At 37.7% G+C, this 19,690-nt stretch overlaps 5 protein-coding genes, 1 long non-coding RNA gene and 1 other non-coding gene across 9 annotated transcripts; 3 read left to right on the plus strand and 4 right to left on the minus strand.

Moving 5' to 3' along the window:
- Positions 1-441: 441 nt before the first annotated feature.
- LOC103335143 (sodium/proton antiporter 1) lies at positions 442-9,909 on the minus strand. 2 transcript variants are annotated; one of them, XM_008238145.2, is made up of 11 exons: positions 9,401-9,909; positions 8,788-8,964; positions 8,515-8,643; positions 8,259-8,435; positions 8,049-8,155; positions 7,016-7,136; positions 6,237-6,298; positions 5,822-6,124; positions 5,327-5,621; positions 5,093-5,226; positions 442-728 (listed from the first exon to the last, which is right to left on the minus strand). In XM_008238145.2, exons 1-10 carry the CDS (start codon positions 9,659-9,661, stop codon positions 5,107-5,109), a joined length of 1,752 nt encoding a protein of 583 aa, XP_008236367.2. In that variant the 5' UTR covers positions 9,662-9,909; the 3' UTR covers positions 442-728; positions 5,093-5,106. The 2 variants fall into 2 exon arrangements, with proteins under 2 accessions (XP_008236367.2, XP_016650818.2); XM_016795332.2 differs by lacking the exon at positions 442-728 and having other exon boundaries at positions 4,893-5,226; positions 8,788-8,849; positions 9,401-9,479.
- On the plus strand, positions 1,871-4,555 carry EDA9 (D-3-phosphoglycerate dehydrogenase). Its single transcript, XM_089054578.1, is given in 6 exon segments — positions 1,871-2,175; positions 2,178-2,504; positions 2,603-2,979; positions 3,083-3,193; positions 3,281-3,376; positions 3,667-4,555. Coding segments are annotated over 6 exon segments (1,797 nt in total). The 5' UTR covers positions 1,871-1,961; the 3' UTR covers positions 4,339-4,555.
- A 457-nt stretch (positions 9,910-10,366) lies between the features above and the next one.
- SEP1 (stress enhanced protein 1) lies at positions 10,367-12,572 on the plus strand. The gene is made up of 4 exons (XM_016795161.2): positions 10,367-10,526; positions 10,613-10,711; positions 11,144-11,319; positions 12,304-12,572. Exons 1-4 carry the CDS (start codon positions 10,481-10,483, stop codon positions 12,406-12,408), a joined length of 426 nt encoding a protein of 141 aa, XP_016650647.2. The 5' UTR covers positions 10,367-10,480; the 3' UTR covers positions 12,409-12,572.
- A 151-nt stretch (positions 12,573-12,723) lies between these two features.
- ARFB1A (ADP-ribosylation factor B1A) lies at positions 12,724-14,891 on the plus strand. 2 transcript variants are annotated; one of them, XM_016795059.2, is made up of 5 exons: positions 12,724-13,547; positions 13,759-13,829; positions 14,012-14,131; positions 14,296-14,414; positions 14,683-14,891. In XM_016795059.2, the coding sequence occupies exons 1-5, from the start codon at positions 13,400-13,402 to the stop codon at positions 14,771-14,773; spliced, it is 549 nt and encodes a 182-aa protein (XP_016650545.1). In that variant the 5' UTR covers positions 12,724-13,399; the 3' UTR covers positions 14,774-14,891. The 2 variants fall into 2 exon arrangements, with proteins under 2 accessions (XP_016650545.1, XP_016650546.1); XM_016795060.2 differs by having other exon boundaries at positions 14,042-14,131.
- Positions 14,892-15,027: 136 nt separating this feature from the next.
- LOC148916217 (uncharacterized) lies at positions 15,028-16,085 on the minus strand. Its single transcript, XM_089055161.1, has 2 exons — positions 15,954-16,085; positions 15,028-15,828 (listed from the first exon to the last, which is right to left on the minus strand). The coding sequence occupies exons 1-2, from the start codon at positions 15,984-15,986 to the stop codon at positions 15,349-15,351; spliced, it is 513 nt and encodes a 170-aa protein (XP_088911287.1). The 5' UTR covers positions 15,987-16,085; the 3' UTR covers positions 15,028-15,348.
- A 382-nt stretch (positions 16,086-16,467) lies between these two features.
- Positions 16,468-16,540, minus strand: TRNAK-UUU (transfer RNA lysine (anticodon UUU)). The gene has a single exon. It is a non-coding gene; the product is annotated as a tRNA-Lys (tRNA).
- An 895-nt stretch (positions 16,541-17,435) lies between these two features.
- Positions 17,436-18,275, minus strand: LOC148916218 (uncharacterized). The gene is made up of 2 exons (XR_016128222.1): positions 18,167-18,275; positions 17,436-18,073 (listed from the first exon to the last, which is right to left on the minus strand). It is a non-coding gene; the product is annotated as an uncharacterized LOC148916218 (long non-coding RNA).
- Between the last annotated feature and the right edge of the window lie 1,415 nt (positions 18,276-19,690).

Consider the following 19,690-nt stretch of genomic DNA (forward strand, 5'->3'; position numbering starts at 1 on the left):
AAAAGCACACACATGCTTATAAGCGTTTTTATGACTCATTATGCTTTTCTTGATTTCTTCCTTGTAGAATTATCCCATCATATGAATAAATCGGGTTATTTCCCCAGTAATTGTGGATGGCTTTTCTTCCTAGATGATTTCGTGCTAGATTTTTGTCTCCCTTGTGTTTTGCAAGGTTTGTTGTTCTCGGGTCTTTATCTTTGTAGATCTATCCTTTTCGTCTATATTGTGGGGGCCTTGAAGTTTTGGGATTAATGAGGTGGATCTCCATCAGTCCGTGTTGAGGGGTGGAATTGTTGATTTTGTGGATCCACTATCAATTCGTGCGTTGAGTTTAGGAATGTTTAGAAAACATTGTGACCATGTGTCCTGATAAAAGTTGAGTGAGATTTGCTTTTTATTTGAAGGTGTTTTAGGTGTTTCTGATCTCCAACTCCCAAATTAGTAGAGTTTTATCTCTCATATAATCTTCTTACAATACTGGATACAATGACTTTATGGATCTCATATAATCTTCTTACAGTACCGAATACAATGACTTTATAGATCCTCTTATGTTTTTCAATTTCCTGTGAGCTGTTATGAGTGAAGTAATTTGTAACTATCTTATCACCTTTTAAATTCCTAAAGCTATTTTACTTTTGCCACTTTATTAAGACACAAAATGCAATGCAGCAGCCACCTTCCCAAAGCTTTAAAGGTACCTGACTTCAACTTGCTTTTTTCATCTGCAGAACAAAATACAAAAGTATTAACAAAAGTTCATAACAGTCTAATTAGACAAGGGAGCCGTTCAATGATTTCTTTTAATCGAAGCGAAAACGAATTTTTATTCTAACACCAACCCCCAAAAACATAAAATCACTTAAATATATGGCACGTGGTCCCCGCCCACGCACTCTGTCTTTGATACTTGATGAGATCTCATGCTGGATCTGATAGCATATCCTAGATTTTTAATTTATTTAATTTAATTATTATTTCGCTTTCCATCTCTGCCAAGTACCAACCAACCCCGAGCCACTGAGCTCGATGAGAGGAAGAAGGGGAAATATCATTTGCTATGCGTGGGAGAGGGGATAGATGTGGCCAAGGTGGGTATTGTCAAAATAGTGTGTAAGACAACTTGCATTTACCAATCTATAGGTTTTTTGTTTTCCTTTTTCAGTAACGAGAGATTTGAATTTGGAATCTTCTTTAACGTTAAGAAAAACATACCATATATCAAAAGTTGGTAGGTACATGTATCAAGGGCTAGTAACGGGCGATTTGAACTTGAATTCTTTTTTAACATTGAAAAGAATATACAATGTATCAATAGCTAGTTTGTTTAATCAAATCTATTGTTAACCTATAAGATAAACATAAAATTTAATTTGAATTTTCAACTAAATAATGGAATTCCAAGATGATATAGATTAACCTCTACACAATTTAATTTCTATAAACAAACTCAAAAAAATGACAATTAGCGTCATTGAATTTAATTTTAATTATTAAATTATTTTAATGTACCCTATTGAGTATTTTAAGTTTTATCAACGGAAATTCTGAATGATTTTTATTTCTACCAAATATAAAGAAAAGCAGTTATTGGATAAAAGGCAAGAAAAGGAAAGAACAGGAAATAGTGATGTGGCTTGGGGGTTGGTGTTTTACCAAAAACTAAACTTATTGGAGAAAAGTCCAGAACCCCAAAACACACACTCTCTCTCTCTCTCCTCCACTCTCGCTCCTCCCACCTTTTCCCTATTTTCCCTCCCCCGCAAGACCAGCGCGTGAAACTCCCGCCTGTCTCCAACATTTCTACCTGAGTCTGAGGGCTGACCTCACACAATCTCTCTCCCCACTTTCCTTCTCACCAAACCCACCCACCCCACCCAACTATATATTCAAAACCCACCAACACACCCACACACCCACTCTCCACCGCTATAATCAACGCCAGCGTCACCAACACAATGGCCACGTCAGCACCCCACGCCCTACGCACCCCATTTCTCCGAAACCCCTCCCTCTCTCTCTCCTCCAAGCCTAATCTGTCCTCCGTTTTCCCCGTCTCTCTCTCCTCGCGCCGCCGGGCCGCACCGCGGCTCGTGGTGGTGCTCTCCGCTGCCCGGCTCGACGCCAAGCCCACCGTTCTAGTCGCCGAGAAGCTCGGCGAGGCTGGCCTCGACCTCTCAAGGAATTCGCCAATGTCGACTGCTCCTACAACCTCAGCCCCGAAGAGCTCTGCACCAAGATCTCGCTTTGCGACGCGTTGATCGTGCGGAGCGGGACCAAGGTCAGCCGCGAGGTGTTCGAGTCTTCCGGCGGCAGGTTGAAGGTCGTCGGAAGGGCCGGCGTCGGCATCGACAACGTGGATCTGGGGGCGGCGACTGAGTTTGGATGCTTGGTGGTGAATGCGCCCACGGCCAACACCGTCGCCGCCGCCGAGCACGGGATTGCTCTCTTGACCGCCATGGCTCGCAACGTCGCTCAGGCTGACGCGTCTGTGAAAGCCGGTGAGTGATTCTATTACTGTAATCTTTTCTCTGTTTTAAGAAATGTTCGTTGGGGCATTTCGTCGAACATTTTTTATTCAATTTTGGTGCGTTGTCAGGGAAGTGGCAGCGGAACAAGTATGTTGGTGTTTCTCTTGTTGGGAAGACCTTGGCTGTGATGGGATTTGGGAAAGTTGGATCTGAAGTGGCTCGGCGTGCCAAGGGGCTCGGCATGCATGTGATTGCGCACGACCCATATGCACCCGCGGATCGTGCTCGCGCCATTGGTGTGGAACTTGTGAGCTTTGATGAGGCTTTGGCATCTGCTGATTTCATATCCTTGCACATGCCTCTCACTCCCGCCACTTCAAAGGTTCTCAACGACGAGACTTTTGCGAAGATGAAGAAGGGAGTTAGAATCGTGAACGTTGCGCGTGGGGGAGTTATTGACGAAGATGCACTCGTCAGGGCACTCGACGGTGGAATTGTTGCTCAGGTTGGTTCTTACCCTTTTCATATTCAATATTCATAAGCATTTTAATACTTAGCAGGAAATTTAATGTTTTGTTCTGTTTTTGTTTTTGTTTTTTGATCTCTAGGCTGCTCTTGATGTGTTCACTGTGGAGCCACCACCACAAGGCAACACGTTGGTGTTGCATGAGAGAGTTACTGCAACTCCTCACCTTGGTGCCAGTACCATGGAGGCACAGGTGGGTTTTGTTGTTTTGCATCTGTCTCTTAATGCCTAATTTTTCTCCTCACCTGGGTATCTTATGATCTTTGGAATTTATGTGCAGGAAGGTGTGGCCGTTGAAATTGCTGAAGCTGTCGTTGGAGCCTTGAAAGGGGAGCTTGCTGCCACTGCAGTCAATGCACCAATGGTTCCTGCTGAGGTATGATTACAATTGCCCAATATATACTTGTATCTTTCGTTCTTACTGGCTTGTTTGTAGATGTTATAAAACTTTATAGTTGTTTGTTTTATGCAGTCATATCAGGGTTCTAAGAAGTCTCTGAGTAGTCGAGTTTTTGAAATTTTCGAGTTTCAGTTTCCAAATCTAAAATCTTTGTAATGTGGTAGTGTTTGGTAAAGAAGGGGTGTGGGTTCTATTCTTACAAATTATGTAAATATTTTCAAGCTGTTGCAGCGATTTACAATTTCTTTTGGCATTCTTGATTGCAGGTGTTGACAGAACTGAAGCCATATGTTGTACTTGCTGAGAAACTTGGGAGACTGGCAGTCCAACTAGTGGCTGGAGGCAGTGGTGTGAAAACTGTCAAAGTTTCATATGCCTCAGCTAGGGCTCCTGATGACCTTGACACTAGGCTGCTTCGAGCCATGATTACTAAGGGTCTCATTGAGCCCATTTCCGACGTTTTCGTGAACCTGGTCAATGCTGATTTCACTGCTAAACAGAGAGGACTAAGAATAACAGAAGAGCGAACCGTTCTCGATGGTTCACCCGAGAGCCCACTCGATTCAATCCAAGTTCAGATTGCCAACGTGGAATCCAAATTTGCCAGTGCCATATCAGAGAGTGGAGATATTACGGTGGAGGGTCGGGTTAAGGATGGGGTTCCTCACTTGACGAAGGTTGGATCATTCGAAGTTGATGTGAGTTTGGAAGGTAGCATAATACTCTGCAGACAGGTTGATCAGCCGGGTATGATTGGAACAGTTGGAAGCATTTTAGGAGAGGAAAATGTGAATGTCAGTTTCATGAGCGTTGGAAGGATTGCGCCAAGAAAGCAGGCTGTGATGGCAATTGGGGTGGATGACCAACCCAGCAAGCCAGCTTTGAAAAGGATTGGAGATGTTCCAGCCATTGAAGAGTTTGTTTTCCTCAAGTTGTAGTGTTGCATTATATTAATCTGTGCCTTTTTGTATCCTTATGCTTTTATCTCTTTTAAAGGGGGCATGGCTTTATCTTGCCTGCCCGATTTTGAAAATCCTTTGGGTTTCTGGTAGATTTAGGGTGAGAATGAAGAATAAATCAGTTTGCGATGCCTATGGATGTACTTTATTGAGTTATTATTGCCCCCAAATTTCAATTTTCTCATGTTTTGATGAATCACAATGTTGATATTGCGTGCCAAATTCCTTGCAATGCTTTTAATTTGCTTTGCAGTTGCAAAAAGTAATTATTACAAATTGCTTTCATGGCAGCTTTGAGAGAATGCAGTCCTTCCTGCAGGATGAGGGAATTAAATGACAGCTTCTGTTTTGGATGAGGGAATTAAATGACAGAATTTGGATTTCTATCGTTTAAATTTCTAGCAATTAATAATTTCAGTGTTTGACTGTAGAAATTTCCATTGGAAAGTTTAGATTGATGCCAAAAATTAATACCAAATTGTTCCTATGCATAGTAGGTATCGGATGAAAAGGTTGTTCCTACGCATAATAGGTATCGGGTGAAAAGCACTTTTTCATTGCTCGTTGAACTCATCAGAACACTGAAAATTTTCTCCATAACATGAATATTATTTCCTTATGGTGTATGTGAGAGAGAATCATCGTTCTACGGCCCATTCACCATGCACAATCTTTAGTAATCTAATGTGGATAAAAACTCATGTGGAAGTATCTGACCAAAAATAAAACTTACGTGGAAGCCTCGACTCAAGAACCAGAAAGGAAAGGAACCTGAGCTACAGTTGTTGGTAGGGAGATGTGGAGGTTTTGAACTGCTAAATAGGCAGCAATACCGGCAGCATAACCGGCAAAAGCAAAACCGCTCACCTGCACAGCAGACAATGATTTTTTTTTACCAACACCAAATAGGGAAATGAAACTTCAAATATGTTTTCGAAGACGATATTCTACACCAGTTGATTAATACCTTCCGCAAGTACCAAAAGAAGTCCACCTTTTCCATCCCCATAAAAGCAACTCCAGCTGCAGAACCAATAACTAGCATGGATCCACCAGTACCAGCACAATACGCAATCAGTTGCCAAAACTCAGAATCCTTTGGAAAGGAAGTTAGATCGTACATCCCCATAGTTGCAGCAACCAGTGGAACATTGTCTATAATTGCCGATACAACTCCTATTGAACTTGCAATCAGTTCAACATTGGGGATGTGAGCATCCAGAAAATTTGCTAACTCCCGAAGAATTCCCGCTGCCTCCAGGCTAGAATAGAAGAAAGTTAAGTTCAGAAAGTGAAACTCATGAAGCCACTTTTTAAAAGAAGCAGGGGACAACCTTTGCATATTCTGTACATAAAAAGCCAAGCCATGCAATATATATGATTGACTTGAAACTTCTTGACTGCTTAATTATATGATGCAATTGCACGAAAAAGAAGTTGACTACAGTATTTGTCTATTCACCTGCTAACAGACAACAGGATGCCAAGGAAGAAAAGTGCTCCTTGAGTGTCAATTCGTGACAAAGCCTGTGGTACCTTTAACTTTTGTCTTTCTGATTCACCATAATGTATAGCATCAGTCAGAACCCAAAGGACTCCAAGTCCCAGCAGAATACCCATGTAAGGAGGCAAACCAGTTAGGGCCTTGAACACTGGAACAAAAACCAAAGCTCCAATGCCTACAGAGAAAACAAGCTTTCCCCGAGGAGCCATCTGTTCAGATGCCATAACATTGGACGTGTCCGGCGCTTTCCCACTTACTTCACTGAATGGAAGAAAAACTCACATCATTCCTCTATTATCCATTAAGTAATTCTAAGTTATTAACTTTCATATCTCAGTTCCCCGTCTTTGGTCTGACAACACAAAAGAAGTACCTAGTCAGGGACATGAGTGCCAGCGGAACAGCAAGAGAAACGGCTGAAGGTATAAACAAGGTCTGTAAGCAAGAAAATGTGTTCATTTTATGTCAGAATATTGATAAAATAATTCTTTAAGGATGATATTTTTATGTAGACAAAATAACAGATATCTGAACAAAAAACTTGGCACATAGGACCAGAAACTCTAAATGGAATTGTCAATTTCAAGTGGTTTGCCACATAAAACAGGGGTTATGCTTATATCCACTCTAATTGATTACATAACTGCTAAATCAATCAGGTCCACAAAATTTTATAACACTATAATAAAAAAATCAATTATGTATTGTCATCCTCAACATTTGGTAAGCCAAATCCAAAAACCAATAGAGCTATCATCTTGTTGTAACTAACTTGCAGTTCAAACTTCCAAGTTCAGCATAGAACTAATATGCAGCAAAAACCAAGTTCCTAGACAATTCCATGATTGCTTGTGTACAATCTCCACTTTTATATTAGACAATACATAACCGGCATCAAGCATAAATCCCTAGCAATAGATAATGCGACAAGGTGAAAATAAATGAAATCAATAAAGAATAATACTATTTGTACCACATTTATTGACCACTTTGCTGACCACCTCTCTAATAGAAGTGGGCCCCACTAATGTATGTGGGACCCTCCTGTATTAGAGAGGTGGTCAGTAAATGTGGTACAAATAGCAGTACTCATAAATAAATAAGAGAAGAAATTTGATATATGAATAAGCTTCTCAGAATGAGGAAAAAGACCTTCATTGTTTCCAATGTGGATATCTGACCATGTATCCACAGCATAGTAGTGGTAACATCACCAATAGGAGTCCATGCACCACCAGCATTTGCTGCTATGACAACAACAGCTCCTAAAATCCTGACAACAAAATACAATTCTGTAAACGAAGTGAAAAATCATGCATCAATTTGGGGTCCATTATTGCATCAATACAACTTCATAAATGACCCATTGAGGTATGAACTATGAACATGCTAAAAATTATGACAAAAAAAAAAGATATGAACATGCTAAACTAGTGCTTAAGAGATGCCATTTCTAAGAAAAAATATGAAAATCGATCAATGCCATTAAAGGGTATCCAGGAATGAGTACCAAAAATTCAATCTCAACGTGCATGTCAAGTTGCTGTTTAAAGAGAATCTTTATAAAATAATCTGGAACAAACACAGTTGTAGTAGTGATTATCAAATTTCTAATTGATTTCATAAGTGACGCTTGCACAAAGAGGTATAAGCCTCACTTAGAAGACATACGATTTCTCAAGTGGTTATCCACAAGGTGTTAAAGATGCAACAGACAACTGATCATTTTTAGAATGAGGAGGATGATAATATTCCCGGGCTAGAATAATAATAAGTGGCAATATTGCAGGCAGGGCAATATATGGGGTAGTTTCCCAACTGACATAGAAATGTTGCAACTGTTTCCCAACTAGTAATATGCAAGATCTCATCTTCCCTTTTGTTTCTTGAGAAACCGGAGAAACAATGTCTTCATTCAATGAAAAATTTCAGACAAGAATCTCAACAGATACATTCACCTTAATATGACCTTGAAACACAGTTGCACATTCTTACCTAGAACTATTCCAAGACATTAACAAGAAAGAGTAACTTTTAAAAGTTGAAACTATTAAAAGAAAAAAGCACAGTTGCCTCACATACACAAGTAACATTACATTGGCTGATATCTGCTGAAACCAATATCAGGCAATCTTCGAAAAGAACCTCACATAGAAGAGATAGATAGTAGATGGTCAGAACATACTTGCGAAATTCGGAGGAAGGAACTAGTTTTCTCAGTAAAGAAACCATGACAATGGTAGATGTCAGGTTGTCAAGAACCGAACTAAGGCAAAAAGTCACAATACCCACCTGCAGAGTCAAGCATTAGTCTGATAGAATAAGTCGAACATACCAAATGCTCAGTAGAAAGGATTAACATACATCAACATGACAGCAGAAGCAAAGAACTCACCACCCAAAGGAGCGTCCTTGGCTTTCGAGTGGTTATATTGTCAGTAACCAGCTTAAATCCTTGATGAGAATCAACGATCTCTACAATTGTCATTGCACCAAGCAAGAAAAATACTATTTCACTGACTTCAGCAGATGCATGTTGTAACTCTGAAACAGCTATATCAGTTGAAGGAGCCTACAGAATATCAAAATTAATTCTAGGAGAAACTGTGTACAAGATATTGCAAAACCAGGTGGCAAAATATAAATCTTACCCCAATACTTCTCACCACCCACAAGCTCACAGCCATTAACAAACCTACTCCACTTTTGTTGAAGGCCAGAGATTCTTCAAAGATGATGCCCACATATCCTATTCCAAACAGCAATGCCATGGCAACATCCTGTATCACGAGTTGGTCATATCAACTTAATGTTGAAATAAAACATCCTTTTTAAAGGTGTGCAATTTTCTACAGAAAAATAACTTAAGGAATCATGGGAAAGGCACAAAAAAAAAAGGATCAGGCTGCAAAATAAGGATGTACCTGATTGGCAGCAACCCAGGAATGGTTAATTGCTACTGCCCCTGTTGCAGCTGCTGCAAGTACTGCAATAGCTTTCAGCAAATCAGTCTTTGGCCGGTAATTGGCCTCAAAATCATGTGAGCTCGTTTCGTCCAATGAACATAAAGGATCACATGATCCAGAACTTGGGGACAAATCCTGATAATATGCTAAAGGTGATCCATAAATTGTGAATACCAGCAACAAACAATGGCAAGATGCCTACACTAATTGAAACATAAAAACTTTATTTGATAGAGTCGTTTGAAAGGTTCAGAGAATTTAGTTCACTATGGAAACCAGCAACTAATAGATTATCTATTAGGTAATTCCATTCCCATGAACTAATAAATAAAATTATGTGCAGGGGCAACTGATACATTTCTAATACTAATGTCAAGGCATTAATAAAACTTTATCGCTAAAGGAGACTCCAAATCTCAACAATTTAATCAAAGTTACTAAATTTCACAAATTTAGCCGAGTATATTGAATTTTGGACCCAACTTCGCAAAATTTAATCAATCAGATATGAAAACTTGTACAACTAACAACTGGGTACTGTTAAAAAAGGAAGCTTTTGTCAAAGAAGAACCTGAAACTCTTTCTCAGAGCTGGGCTGAACTTGCTGCTGCTGAGCCGACGAAGAAGAAGAATTCGAACCTCTAGCTTTGTCTTCAGCTCTGGCCAGTATACCACTCCCCGGCAATCTTGAGCCTCGAATTCCACGCAAATATGAGCCAAAGCAAGGCTGAGAAGGAGATAAGCTTTGGGTCTGAGAAAGAAAGGGCAGTGAGCGTTTCTTCAAATGGTGGTGGGATGGAGGCAAGCGGACCCCAATTGAGAGGGAAGCCATTGGAGCTAGGTAGGGTTGAAGAGAAGAAGAAGACGATGAGAGTACTGGGTTTGGATCAGTGTAAACTGCAGAGCTTCTTTGTTATGTAATGTTTGGCAAGTTGCATGGAATTTGAAAACTATTTACAGATATGTGGAAGTAGTTGAAATGGGAGTGGAAGTAATGTTTCTTGTTGGGTTTGTTCCGCTGATGAAATATTATTATCGGAAACTTGAAAAAGTTTGGCCCTACTCGATCCTCTTCGTCCCTGCAAAACCTCTCCAATCAGCTATTAATAATTTTTCATATAAAAATACTTATTGCATTTTTCATCTTTTTAATTCCATTCAATATTCATCTTCTTTTTTTTATAGGAGTGGTATTAGAGGAGCGGATTGGCCACATTGGATAGTAATTGCTCTTAATTGCTTAAATTACAACTTGGTTGCTCTGTTTTATAATTCTGACTTGTCAAAACATAATTTTCAGTTAAACTCCTCCTGATTTCCTCATGTGTGGATTGTTTGATTAAAGAAAATAAAATCAGAGCTGCCATCCACCACATAGTGCAGTCTAAAATATTATATCTCCAAATATCCTATAATTTTTTATATAAAAAAAAATAGATACTATTGTTTTGAGTATAGGGAATTTCAGAAGAAGAAAAAGGGAAAGAAAATAAAAGGTTGACAGGCACAAAACTCTATCCAAAGCTTTGTAATTGTAATGTCCCAGGGTGACACGTGTCCTCTTACCCTCCCAAAATTTGTATGGTTTGGTTTCCTTCAACTACCACTTCCCCCTTTGCTCTCTCCAAAATTGTAGCTCTCTCTCTGAAAAATGGCTGTAGCTCAAATCTCTGCCTCTCTCTCCCTTTCCATCAGAGGTACCCTCTCTCTCTCTGTAATTGAATATTGTAATATTGAAATTTCCATATGTAATATGTTTGAGCAAGTCTAAAATATGCAACAGATGCAAGTGGTATTAGCTCAGCAGCAGCAAGTCCTGCTCGGCTTCCCCTTTTCAATTCCCCTAGAATTGGGACTGCCTTTGCTACTGGTTCTCCACTCAGTAAGCCTTTGACTTTACAGCTTTTATCTTCTCTGCTAATTGCCTTGACTTTCTGTTTAGCAATCCACCATAGCCTGTACTATCATGGGTAGCAAGATTTCAAAAACTATGGGAAAAGTTGTTTTCTTTAAAATTTATTTCATTTCTGGAATGAGGGTAATGCAGCTCAATTGGGTTTTATGAACATTTAAAGAAGCGTTGTGTGTAATTATTATTTAGTGGAAAGAAAGTATGTTGATATTAGGACTGCAAAATCCCTCTATAAATTTTTTACAGAAGCTTCTAGTTTGCAAGTTCTTGTATGCATAAGAGCATAAATGGCACATTAACTTCTTACTCACCTTGATCACTCATCTTCTAAAGTGTTAGGTTTCATTTCACTGTTTTGCTCTATTTTGTGGGATAAGAGCTGATGTTTGAATTTGTTTTCAGTCATTAGAACTGTATATCATCAAAGGAAGGCAGTATGCAAATCAATGCCACTTTCTGTAAGGTGTGAGCAAAGCACGAAGGAAGGTGGTTTGGATGTATGGCTTGGCCGGCTTGCCATGGTTGGCTTTGCTGTGGCTATTAGTGTTGAGGTAGCGACGGGAAAGGGACTTCTGGAGGTATGAACACATGCTATAGGATTTTTACATCCCACCCAAGATTGCCTTTTTACTTTCAATTGCATTCATATTTATGGGAAGTAGTGTTGGTTTCCATACACTGAACAACCGGCTTAAACCAAAGATGATTTACCAAGTGCATCAAAGATATTGAAAATTTATCCTTGATGTTGCTTTAAGTGTTGATTTAATTCTGTAGGAAGACTTACCAGACCTCAAATAAGAAATTAGAAGTAGGATCTATAGATTATTTGTGAGTTCATTTCTAATACTTGAGAGACTTGGAGCCGAACTCAGTTGAAATCTTGTCACTTTGAGCTGGTTCTTCCTACATACACCAAGTCTTAGGGTTACAATGACTATCCATTGAAATTGTGGTCCCTCACAGAGTGAGCTTCTTCTTCCTTGTCTTTAAGCTTTTGTTATCTCCTTGCTTTTAAGGAGATGCCTTCAGATCTAAAGCTAGCTTCTGATGAACTATTTCAACTCTTTTGGTTGGGGTATGGCATTGCTTATGCGGATCTTTGTTGCCGCCAACTGTTTAATGCATTACAGTTTCAAAGATTTTTTTAGTTAAATTCCCAGACGCCAGCTTTTCTTCAGTCTAGGAAATTTTGGAGCAGGGAGGCTCTCATGTCACCTGCTCATTATATCTTTTAGATGATTTGAAAACTTAATCTTACCTGAATAAGCACTCCCTGTTCCATCCCTTGGAATGTTGTACTTCATATAAAGTCACCTTATGTACAAATAGACAAAGACAACTTTCATTTTGCCACATAATTCTCAAAGAGATCGAGATTTCTATGAGATTGTTCCTTGTGTTCCTTTCCTTGTACTACTTTGAATTGGAAGCAGCCATGAAAACAGAATAACATCATAGTCACAAAGGATTTCCTTACATTCATAAAAGTGTCTTTTTTCTAAGGGAATATCATTCTCAACAACTACAATTAATGATAAGTTTTCATTTTGATTGTGCAGAATTTTGGGCTCACAAGTCCCCTCCCTACAGCTGCCTTGGCTGTTACAGCATTGGTGGGAGTTTTAACAGCAGTCTTCATTTTCCAGTCTGGCTCTGAAAAGTGAACACAGTTTAGATTGCTGTGTAGTGCTTGTATAGTTTGTAATTCTGACATGTATTTCAAACTGAACATTTGTTCATTACTGTAATTTTGTCAGAGTGGCAACAATTGCGGCACGACTTAAGGTTGAGGATGTACTTTTATTATATAAATGAGGGCTTAAGATGATACGGAGGCTTTCTTTCTGGGTTGTTGCTTTTACTTGAGCATACTGTTGCTATGTCCAAATGATGACATCAACCTAAAGCCATTTGATGATTTGTATCTAACTTTCTGATAGTGGAATTGCTTCTAAATTGTTTAGACTGGCTACCAAAAAAGCGATTGATCATCAATGAGAAGGAAAAAAAAATTACTATTAAAGTTGAATTTCTTTTAATAGACTACTGCAATTTTTTCGTCATAACTATGAAAAAAAGGTGCATGATTCCGCGAATTTCTTCTGAAAAATAAAAAATTAAGAACCATAGCATTTCACTCTAATTTCTGGATTAAAAGATATCTTAGGTAGGATTTATTAATCAGAAACTGATCTGGCAGAGAATTTCTCCTAGAAGGAGCATATTTGTGGTGCTTGTTGAGAAGGAACTTTGTTTTTTTTTAATTAGATGCAGACACAAATGAGTACATAGCTTTTCAAAAGTTTCAAATATATATTCTTTGTGAGTTCCATGAAACCAGCCAACAGAATATTGGCCATGCCCACTGATGTTGTATGAATGTTCCCTTATGATGGCAACAATTCCTATTGCAAACAAAAAAATAATCAATTTTTCTTCCCTTTTAAAATAGAATTTATTCTTTTCACCTTTTGCATAAGCCACCTATAATATTGTCCCATCTGGGTTTTGCTTTCAACTCAAGACATCTCGTTCTCTGTATAAAAACTGATTGAAACCATTGATATATTCTCTAGTTGGTGAAGTATTCATATTCCCAGGCTCTAAATCTTGTTTCACTCCTAATAAATTTTTTGATCATTTTTTTTTGGTGGCATGGGTGGAGCCATTTCTAGGCTTGCAAAGAGGTTCTTTCCAAAGAATGGAGTGAGGATTCTAATGGTGGGTCTTGATGCTTCAGGAAAGACAACAATCCTCTACAAGCTAAAACTAGGAGAAATTGTCACAACCATACCCACAATTGGTATTTTCCCAGAAACCCTTCCTTGAAGTAGCATCTATAGATTTTGATCATTCATCAATTAGAAAGCAGTTCTAAAAAATGTGTGTTCTGAATACTTACTCACACCACAGATCTCATTCCTTCTCTCATTTTCATCAACATTTGTTTCGAACTAGTCCAATCGATCAATTTACACTGGTTATATGATATACCCTTCACTTTCATGGAGCAGGCTTCAATGTGGAGACAATAGAGTACAAAAATATTACCTTCACTGTTTGGGATGTTGGAGGGCAAGATAAGGTACCAAGCTTGATCTCTTTTATATTTGTCTGTGTAAAGAAAAACTGATTTTATTGATTTCTGGATATAGTTGGAAATTATTTTGGTTCAAATATGCTTAAAATATTTACCAAGGAAATGATAATGAGTTTGGTATTGTGATCACTATCTATTGTGTTCATCTTCTCCTTGCTGCTAACCAGATAAGGCCTTTATGGAGACATTACTTTCAGAATACTCAAGGCCTTATATTTGTTGTGGACAGCAATGATAGAGAGAGAATCGCAGAAGCTCGAAGCGAGCTTCATCACATTTTAAGCGAGGTTAGTGAGGTTTGCCCGTGAGGAATAAGTTACCTGTTCTTAAATTTATGAAAAGGAGCTCTCAACTAGATCTACGCTTGCAGAATTATTGCATTTCTGTGACATTACAGCTGTACCTGAAAGAAAAGGAAATAAAAACCTTCACTTGCTGTCCCTTTTTGCAGAGTGAACTTAGCAATGCAACACTCCTGGTACTTGCTAATAAGCAAGACCTTCCAAATGCTATGTGTGCTTCTGAGATTGCCGATAAACTTGCCTTACACTTGCTCGGTCTACGTTACTGGTATGCATATGGTTTAATCTTCTTGAATATGCTTTGTAGATATTTCATTCAAATCGATTCCTTTTCCTGTTGTAGTGTGAACATCACAGTGAGGCCAGGCCTCTGTGAGCTATAACAAGAATGCAGAAGAACCTGCTATTGAAACTAAAAACAAAATCTAAAAAAACAAAGCAAATTGAGAGATTGAGCCTGTTGCAAGCTGATCATTTATTGATTCTGTGTTTGCCATGGCATGTTTAATTGATTTTGATGAAATTATCTTGTGCAGGTACATCCAAAGTACTTCTGCCACCTCTGGACAAGGACTCTATGAAGGTCTTGATTGGCTATCTAATAATATTATCACTGACAAGACATGATGTAAAAGACTTCTATAAGATTCAAACCAGCCACTTTCAATCTTTTTTATACAGTTTGATGGAATCAAATTTGATTAGCAATGCAAAGCGAACACATCATTTCTTTGCATACCCTGCATATACTTTTGCACCAAATGGAGATCCAATAGGACTTGGTTTTAAAAAATGGAGTGCATCCAAGGTTGTCTTGCTGCCTAAATGTGAATGTTGGCTGGTGGATAAGATTTGAATAGGAAAAGTATTGATTGTTCTCTTTTTTCACCATGTTGAATAAATCCACTAACTTTGAGAATAAAATGTCCAAATAAACTATGAAAATTTCTGTTGGTTTATGCAGTAAGATCAATAACAAAAAGATACGAATTTAAGAACTGAGATTTTTTTTCACCTGAACAAGGTCATTATTAAGCTAAATCATAATCTACCAAATTTATTTTTGTCTAAACTAAAATATAGTTCATGCTTTATAAGCTAGTTATATAATATAGTACTACTAGTGAAGTGAAGCCATAAGATTTTGCAGAGCAACCCAAAGTTAACCAAGTCCCATTGAAATGGTGAAGCATTTCTCCATATCATCCCCCCCTCCTAGGCCGCCCTCGTCCTCGAGGCCTTGAATCATCGAGATATAACTCAGTTCCTTCCACAGCTCCAACAGCCCACAGTTGAGTACGATCATCATGATCAGTAGTATTCATTCGGAGTACCTTATTTTCGATGACAACTCCATGATCTGCGTGAAGTCTGGCCTTCAAGTCCCCCATGGTAGTACCCTCGTGTACCACGTAGTCATAATAAGGGCCCTGAGAGCTCAAGCAGATCCTGACATGACTTTTTACAAGGACATGAATGGCAGCATTAGGGGGAATACCATAGTCTTGCAGAGTCAATTCATCCCTCAGTAACTGCCCGCAGGAGAGCTCTTGCCTCTCCGGTAGGATTGGGACTTGAAACAATTGCCAAATCAGCTGTTTGAGGTCGATAATTCTTGTAGTGCTGGGAATTGGTAGTACAGGGTATACCACACCTCTGCATACGACATGGATCGGCGTCATCTATCAAATATCAATCATTTTGTTATTAATATGTGAAAATGTGCAAAGCATATGATTATAACCTTGGACAAAGATTACAACTTAATTAGCAGTCGCAAATTAACGATTTACGAAAAAATGCTTACCACAAAAGGAGGCAAATTAGCATTGGGATCCATTGTGCTGCTAGTCAGTTCTCTCAGTTGAATGCATGCTTCATTGCGAAGGAGATTCAGCTTGTTAAATGTATCTCCTCAAGGCATTAGCATGGGGTTTGCCTTGAATGTGATTTGCATGTTTTTAATTCATGCATATTTTGTTCCAAAACTTTAGACTAAACATGAAGTCAACCCAACTTAATTATTGTCACGCATCTTCTATGTGAAAATGCAGCCAATGCCATAAAGAACAATTTAAATTTAGACTTTATTAATCTAAACATAAGCATAAGAATAGGACCATGTCAACATGAATACGATTGATGTCAAGTTAAGTTTAATGTCAATTACTTTACGTGTAACTTATCAATTATTTGGTTTAATGATATGAGTGATTTTTATTGTTTCAACAAATAAAGAAATGATATAGATTTTTATTGTTTCAACAAATAAAGAAATAGATATAGATTTTTATTTTGTTTCAACAACTAAAGAAAAAAGTCGCCGTCTGTGGGAATCGAACCCACGACCACACGGTTAAAAGCCGTGCGCTCTACCGGCTGAGCTAAGACGGCATTTGCATCACAACAGATTTTGAAAACCCTAAACTCTACACAAACGTAAAGCCACTTGAAGTAATAGCATCAACATAATCTTAAGCTTGACCGGTCGGATGAACCATATTGTTATAAGAACGTAGATCATGAATATTTGAGATGCAAGTACGTAACCCAAAAAAAAATTTATCCTGAATACATCAGAAGGTCAGAGAGCCTATATCTTAATTTTATTGTGTACATAACTGGTTATAGATTTGAGAAAACTGGAGTTTTCCCCTTAAATTCTAATCAAACTTTTCTCGCAAGGGCCTCTATGAATTTCAGGAAGTTTCATGAACATTATGAATTATTTGAAAAATATTTTTTAATTCTGATTCAAATCCATATTTTTTATATATTGTTTCATTTTGTTCATTTTATATATTTTTATTTATTAATAGTTACACAAAAAGATTGGACTTGAATTCCAAGCCCTCATGGAGTCTGAAAACCAGGCCTGAAGCCCAGAACCAACCCAATGTAAATAATCGGGCCTTTCCTTTAAGATTCAAACTAATTAACCTGTCTTTATATATTCAACAGCCCCCACCCGGCCTGAAGTAAGTCCAAGCTGAATTTTGTGCGTGTGTAATGTGCTACATTTTCACCCAATGCTTTCGCGCCTCACTTTCTTTGTCATTTTTCCCTTCAGTTTTTCTTTTTGTTGTTGGTATTTTTGAATTTATGTTTTTACAAATAAGCTCATTTAGAAAAATCCAAAACTAGCTGCTTGTCACTTTTTAATGTTTCTTCAAAAAATTTAACACACTAAGAATCAATTAAGAATGACAAGCGACTAGTTTTTGGGTTTTCTTTCCAAACAGGGCTCTGTGAGAATTTTTGTATAATATATCATGTTAGAATGAGTCTATTTGTGAAAAGCTCAGTTTTTATTATTAGGATATGAGAATTTAGAATAAACAAAAGAGAATGAATTAAAATTAAGAATAAAATTATCCAAGTAAAAATAGCCCACGGTAGTAGTGAATTAAAAAGATTTTGCAGCAAACCAAGTCCCATTGAAACGCTGAGTTATATTTCCATACCATCTCACATACGTTTTTTATCCTCAATGAGAAATAACTTAGTTCCTTCAACAACTCCGGCAACCAAGAGTTGAGCATGATCATCAAGATAACTATTATCCACCATCCAGAGTACCTTATGTTCAATGTCAACGCCTTGTTCTGTCTGAAGTTTCGCTTTCAACTCACCCACGGTAATACCATCGAAGACTAGGTACACATAACGAACGCCATCGAACTCCAAGTAGATCTCAACTTCAATTTTCTTATAGATAACAAGGAAAGCAGTAGGGGGAATGTGATAGTCTTGCAGAGTCAGTTCATCTTTCAGGCACTGCCTTTCCCATGACAGCTCTTGCCTATCTATTGGGACGGGGATGTGAAGCACTTCTGAAATCAGTAGCTTTACGTCGATAACTCTTGTAGCCATGGGAACCAGCAGAATGGATTCTCCTCCACTCCATAGGAATGTGATCAGCGAGGTCTGTCAAATACCAATCAATTTGTCATAAACTTAGAAAAAAGAAGATTAGAATTTAATTAGCAGTCACAAATTAGTGAGTTACAAGATGCTTACCGCCGGAGGCAAATAATTCATTGTGGTTGTAACTTGTACGTGTGCTTCAATGCGAAAGGGGAATGAGAGCTTGTTAAAATGTATCTCCTCATGGCAATGGCATTATCATGGGGATGGTCGAATGTTATTTGCATGCATCGAAAGGGTCCTTTTAAGTCTCATGCATATTTTGTTCCAAAACTAGAAACGAAAAAGAAATTTCAGAATGAAAACTTTAGAACTTGGTTGCTTTCACGCACTTTCGATTTCTTTTGGTTCCTCCGTTTCAAGAAATGTGTACATGACAATCCGCTTTGGTTATATTGTCGCTAAAATTACAAAATTGATGTTAAAATTTTTGACTGGTCAGTGGTCAAAGTTGGATTCTTATTATCAGAAAAAGCTATTTCATTAAGAAAATTATAAAAAGTAAGTAGATTTTGCACGTATGAAAAAGCGTTCATCCAAAACATAAAAAGGCATCGGTAAAAAACCCTTCCGATGTCTAATCAATAACCCAATCTAATTTTTATTGGCACTAAACCCTAAACTCTTGAATTATAAATGCAATTCAAGAATTTAAATAAAATATTTTTAAAAAATTCAATAACCCAATCTATGCCACAACCATCCATTAAAATGTTGAAGTACATAATGAAATGAATTAGGGTTCATCATTGGGATGACTTGTTATTTTTAGGTTTAGACCGAGTTTTTTAGACTTTTTCTTTTAATTTTTGAGTTGGGCAGGATTGAAGTTTCAAAAGTCAAGGTCCCAGCCCACTCATTGGGCAGGGCCTAGAAGTATAATTCACTTCTAGTGATAATTGTGGTATAATTCAGGGGAGAAAACGACATTTTATTCTAAAATTTATGTTACGCTAGTTACAAATTTCAGAAAATTGGAGTTTTCCTCTTAAAATTCTAATCAAACTTTTCTCAAGGGCCTCTCGTGGAAGGAAGTTGCATGAACACATTATTTGAAAAATATTCAGCAATTCCTATTCATATCCATATTCTGTTAATTATATCTTGTTTCATTGTTTCTTTTTACCTTGTATTTTTTTATTTTTAGCTGCACAAAAAGATCGGGCTTGAATTCCAAGCCCTAATAGGGTCTGAAAACCAGGACTGAAGCGCAGAATTTCGAGTGTGTGTTTTACCCAAATGCTTTCGCCTTACTTTGTCTGTCATTTTCTCGCTCTCTTCATTTTTTGTATTTTTATTTTTTGTATTTTGAATTCTTTTGGGCACATTAATTTATTTAACCCAGTTTATGACTAGGATATGAGAAATTAAAATAAACAAAAGGGCAGGCATTAACATTAAGAACAAAATGATGTGACAAATTTAAGAACTGAAAATTTTCACCCAAACAGACTATTCTTTCTCAGGCTAAATTAATTATAATTTGTCGAATTTATTTTATCCAAACTGAAATATATAGCCCATGATTCTTAAGCTAACTTATAATATAATAATAGTGAATTAATAAGATTTTTCAGCAAGCCAACCAAGTCCTCTTGAAATGCTGAATTATTTTTC

The sequence above is a fragment of the Prunus mume genome, linkage group LG6, assembly GCF_029339155.1.
Source record: "Prunus mume cultivar Tortuosa linkage group LG6, ASM2933915v1, whole genome shotgun sequence".
NCBI lineage: Eukaryota > Viridiplantae > Streptophyta > Magnoliopsida > Rosales > Rosaceae > Prunus > Prunus mume.

Bases quoted from the DNA above. Each gene is read 5' to 3' on its own strand.
- LOC103335143 (XM_008238145.2), bottom strand. From the start codon at position 9,661: ATGGCTTCCCTCTCAATTGGGGTCCGCTTGCCTCCATCCCACCACCAT. The intron at 6,299-7,015 runs GTCTTTTTCCTC...TCTTGCTTACAG, and splicing joins CCACATTGGAAACAATGAAG to ACCTTGTTTATACCTTCAGC. The intron at 5,227-5,326 runs GTATTAATCAAC...TCTGCTGTGCAG, and splicing joins TCTTTTGGTACTTGCGGAAG to GTGAGCGGTTTTGCTTTTGC.
- SEP1 (XM_016795161.2), top strand. From the start codon at position 10,481: ATGGCTGTAGCTCAAATCTCTGCCTCTCTCTCCCTTTCCATCAGAG. The intron at 10,527-10,612 runs GTACCCTCTCTC...AATATGCAACAG, and splicing joins TCTCTCCCTTTCCATCAGAG to ATGCAAGTGGTATTAGCTCA. The intron at 10,712-11,143 runs GTAAGCCTTTGA...ATTTGTTTTCAG, and splicing joins TGCTACTGGTTCTCCACTCA to TCATTAGAACTGTATATCAT.
- ARFB1A (XM_016795059.2), top strand. From the start codon at position 13,400: ATGGGTGGAGCCATTTCTAGGCTTGCAAAGAGGTTCTTTCCAAAGAAT. The intron at 13,548-13,758 runs GTATTTTCCCAG...TTCATGGAGCAG, and splicing joins CACAACCATACCCACAATTG to GCTTCAATGTGGAGACAATA. The intron at 14,415-14,682 runs GTATGCATATGG...TATCTTGTGCAG, and splicing joins TTGCTCGGTCTACGTTACTG to GTACATCCAAAGTACTTCTG.
- LOC148916217 (XM_089055161.1), bottom strand. From the start codon at position 15,986: ATGGATCCCAATGCTAATTTGCCTCCTTTTGTG. The intron at 15,829-15,953 runs GTAAGCATTTTT...GATATTTGATAG, and splicing joins CTAATTTGCCTCCTTTTGTG to ATGACGCCGATCCATGTCGT.